The 3,607-nt window shown below is 69.9% G+C and overlaps 1 protein-coding gene across 1 annotated transcript in view; it reads left to right on the top strand.

The window, feature by feature from the left end:
- The window catches only part of SPIRE2 (spire-type actin nucleation factor 2), a 15,247-nt gene that overhangs the window by 5,936 nt on the left and 5,704 nt on the right, over positions 1-3,607 (top strand). The window contains exons 2-3 of the mRNA XM_012722844.1: positions 200-243; positions 1,931-2,338. Of these exons, the coding sequence (XP_012578298.1) occupies positions 200-243; positions 1,931-2,338 (452 nt within the window). The remainder of the gene's footprint in view (positions 1-199; positions 244-1,930; positions 2,339-3,607) is intronic.

Genomic DNA, 3,607 nt, shown 5'->3' with positions numbered 1-3,607 from the left:
GCCTGGGGCTGGGCTGAGCACAGTGGGAGCTGCGGGGCCATCAGAGGGCACCTGGGGTCCAGCTTGGCCGTGCTTGTAGGTGTCCCCGCCAGGCCCGGCGGCCCAGCCCCGGGGCTCGCAGGGTTGAGCCCTGGGGTGTGGCGCGTCTTTGAGGGGAGCCGGTGCAGACGTGCTGTGACGGCCTCCCCTCCTGTTGCAGAGCCCGCAACGATGGTGGTGTCGCCAGCCAGCTCCGAGGCCCAGGTACGGCCGCCGCGATTCCGGCCTACTCTTGGAACCGTGTCTTCGGAAGATTTATTTTACTTATTTCTGCACACAGGAACTGGGGGGCAGGCCAGAGTTGCCAAGGGGGTCGGGGGTCCCCAGAGACAGAGTGGAGAGCACACAGGCGGATCCACTGAAACCCCCTGCTGAGGGAGCAGGGGAGCCGGGAGGGTGTGCTGCGCCCTGGGGCCACCGCCTGGCCGGACGACCCAGCCGCAGGGGCTGCCCAGAGCCCCGTCAGCCGGGCCAGCCCTGCCTCCGTTGTGCTCTGAGTGCGGGGCGGTGGAAGGGGCTGATGGAGAGGCTGTCTCCAAAGGCGAGCCGGGGGGAGCCTGCCCTGGGGTGGCTCCGTGGGTGGAGAGGCCGGGGGCCACAGCACGCCCACCCTGGAGCCCATGCCCAGGACACCCCAGCCCGCACTGAGCCCCCACATGCCCACTGCTCTGCGTGGCGTCCCTGCCTGGTGACTTCACAGCCAAGCAGGTGTCATGTGGGAGCCTGGCCAGAGGGCTATAGGGGTCTCCTGGAGGACACGGCTGCAACAGCACCCCGAAGTTTTCCTGCCCTTGCTGAGGGCCACATGGGGTGGTCGGCAAGCTGTGGCTGTGATGGCCCCTTGGCTCCCCGCACTCTGCTGCCTCCTGTCCGTGGCCCTGTCCTGTGGGGTCTGTGCAGCCCCACGCTGAGTCCAGATGGACAAGAATCGGGGTGTCCCCAAGCCTGGTCTGTGCTGTCTGCACCTGCCAGCACCTTGCCCTGTGACCTCAGCGACTCGTGTGCCTGCATCTGAGTCCCCCAGGTGGACCTCCAGGGTGCCTGCCCAGTGTCCCCGCTGGGTGGACGCTCCCCCCACACACCCCAAGGGAACCCACTAGAATATCTGAGAGGCTGCGGCCAGGCAGGCCCCGGGCCCCGCCAGCCTCACCTGCTAGGGCTCAGTGCCCTCACCGTCAGGTGAGCCGGTGGCTGTGGGCAGGCAGCACCGGCTTTCACGGGGCTGGGCGGCTGCTGGATTTTCCTCCTGGGAAGCAGATGCAGGCTGCCTTCAGGGGGCATGTCCAGGGTCTGGGCAGCGTAGGAGAAGCTCTCAGTGCTGGTGATCAGATCCGAGGCCGGAGCGGGAGTTAGCCCTTCCGGTGATGGAACGCTAGCTCAGGTCAGCCACTGGGAGGGACATGGTGGGATCCTGGGGGCAGGGGTCTCGGCTGCCGACGGCTCAAAGCCAGAGGGACAGTCCCCAGCCCTGGGCCTTGGAAAAAGTTGAGTTTGCAATGGACTGTGGTCAGCCCAGGGCCCCAGGCTGGAGATGGCCCCTGGAGAGCCCCTCCCCTGCACCTGCCTCACGGGCGGCAGCAGCCTCCTCACAGAGGGCCAGGACGCGGGTGTGGCCTCCCCCGCGGCCGGTGCTGTCCAAGGCCTGTCCCTTCGGCTCGGCTCCTGCCTGCCGCCTGTGTGCTGCCTGGCTCCCGGCGGCTCCGGGTTAGCGGGACAGAGGGCCGGGCCAGCTCTCGTTCTCGCGGCGGGTAACCTGAGAGGGGCGAGGACAGGAGGGGTCGGCAGGGCACCGTGACTTCTCCCTGCAGCGTGGCTACGTTTGGGGGGCCGGTGTCCGCGCCCCTGGGTCTGGGGTGCAGCGCGGCCTCGCCTCACGGGGGCTCACCTGCAGATGGTGCAGTCACTGGGCTTCGCCATCTACCGCGCGCTGGACTGGGGCCTGGATGAGAGCGAGGAGCGCGAGCTCAGCCCGCAGCTGGAGCGGCTCATCGACCTCATGGCGAACAACGACGGCGACGAGGCCGGCTGCGGCGCGGACGAGGGCTACGGGGGCCCCGAGGAGGAGGAGGAGGCCGAGGGCGGCCCGCGGGCGGTGCGCACCTTCGCGCAGGCCATGCGCCTGTGCGCGGGGCGCCTGACCGACCCCCGGGGCGCCCCCGCCCACTACCAGGCCGTGTGCCGCGCGCTGTTTGTGGAGACGCTGGAGCTGCAGGCCTTCCTCGCCCGCGTCCGGGAGGCCAAGGAGGTGAGCCCGGGCGGCGGCCTCCCGCTGCCTCTCGCCTTTGGCCCAGCCCCCACCTGACCGGACCGTCCTGGGCTCAGACGCAAAAGGCAAACGCTTCCCACCTCTGGGTCCGGCCCGGGCCCTGGCCCCACTCCTCTTTCTGGGAAGTCTGTCTCTGACCACCCTGGCCTCCTTCCTGGCTGCTCCCCGGGGTTCTTCCCTGGAATACAGCTGCCCAGAGTAGCCAACTTGCCCTCAGGCCTCAGGCAGAAAAGTCCCACAGGGGAGGGCCAGGGCCCTGGAGAACCCCGCCCTGCCTGTCTCCCCCAGAGCCGCGCCCCAGCCCCGCCCCGCCCCATCAGGTGCTGATAGTCCCCGCCTGCTGAGGCCGGGCAGGACCCCGCGGCCCCCCCCCCGGGACCTGGCCATCTGCCCCGCAGGGCCGCGGCTCTGTGACGGCTGTTCCCTCCCGGCTCTAATGGAGGGGCCTCTTTTTGCTTTGGAGGCCCCACTCTGGGCCTGCCATGCAGCCCTGACCCAGACGACAGATATTTTCTCTTTAGCAGAAACGAACATCTTCGACCCGAGGAAAGCGCAGGGACCCGGTCGGTGGCCCTGAGGGCCCCCTGGGGCGCGCAGGCCAGGCTGGCCACTTGAGCAGGTGCAGAGGCCCAGCCTTCGTGCCCCGCCCTGACACCCGCAGCCTGCGCTGCCCCAGGGCGCCCGCCACTTGGCCTCCCCGCCAGCCTCCCCAGCCGCCTGTTCACTCACCCACCTCCCATCTCCTCCACCCAGTAGCCATTCACCAACCAACATGGGAACCTGCTGGGCGCTGCCCCTGCGCAGAGCCAGGGGCCCCTCACAATGCTCCAGATGTGGCCCCAGGCAGCCAGCAGAGCCTTGGGCTGCCGACCACATGGGGAGGCCATGTCTGCTGGAGAGGGGTGCCTGTGGCCTGCAGGAGGCTGAGGACCCCCGGGGCCAGGATGGGGAGGCTGGTGCGGCTCACACCTAGGGACGGGCATCCGGACCCCAGCTGCCACTGGGGCGTTGGCCTCGTGGGTGCGTGGGCACTGCTCTCCTCGCGTGTCCACAGGGGCCGCGCTGGCCAGCTCAGTAACCGAGTCCAGCGCCCCGGCACCGGGCACCAAGTGTGCGCGGGTCAGGAGGGGAAGGGCTCCCGGTTGCCGGCTCCTGGGCCCGTCCTCCCTGGGCACACCGGCCGCTGTGCTCACTGGTGAAGAAAGGGCCAGACGGGGGTGCCCGGCCAGAGCCAGACCCCCGGGCCGCAGCCCCACGGGTCTTACCGGCGCCGCACCTGCGCCTTCCGCGCCCCTCCCTGCC

Source organism: Condylura cristata, unplaced genomic scaffold, assembly GCF_000260355.1.
Source record: "Condylura cristata isolate star-nosed mole 26May11 unplaced genomic scaffold, ConCri1.0 scaffold00009, whole genome shotgun sequence".
In the NCBI taxonomy this organism is placed as follows: domain Eukaryota; kingdom Metazoa; phylum Chordata; class Mammalia; order Eulipotyphla; family Talpidae; genus Condylura; species Condylura cristata.
This window is presented reverse-complemented; position numbering and strand designations above follow the sequence as displayed.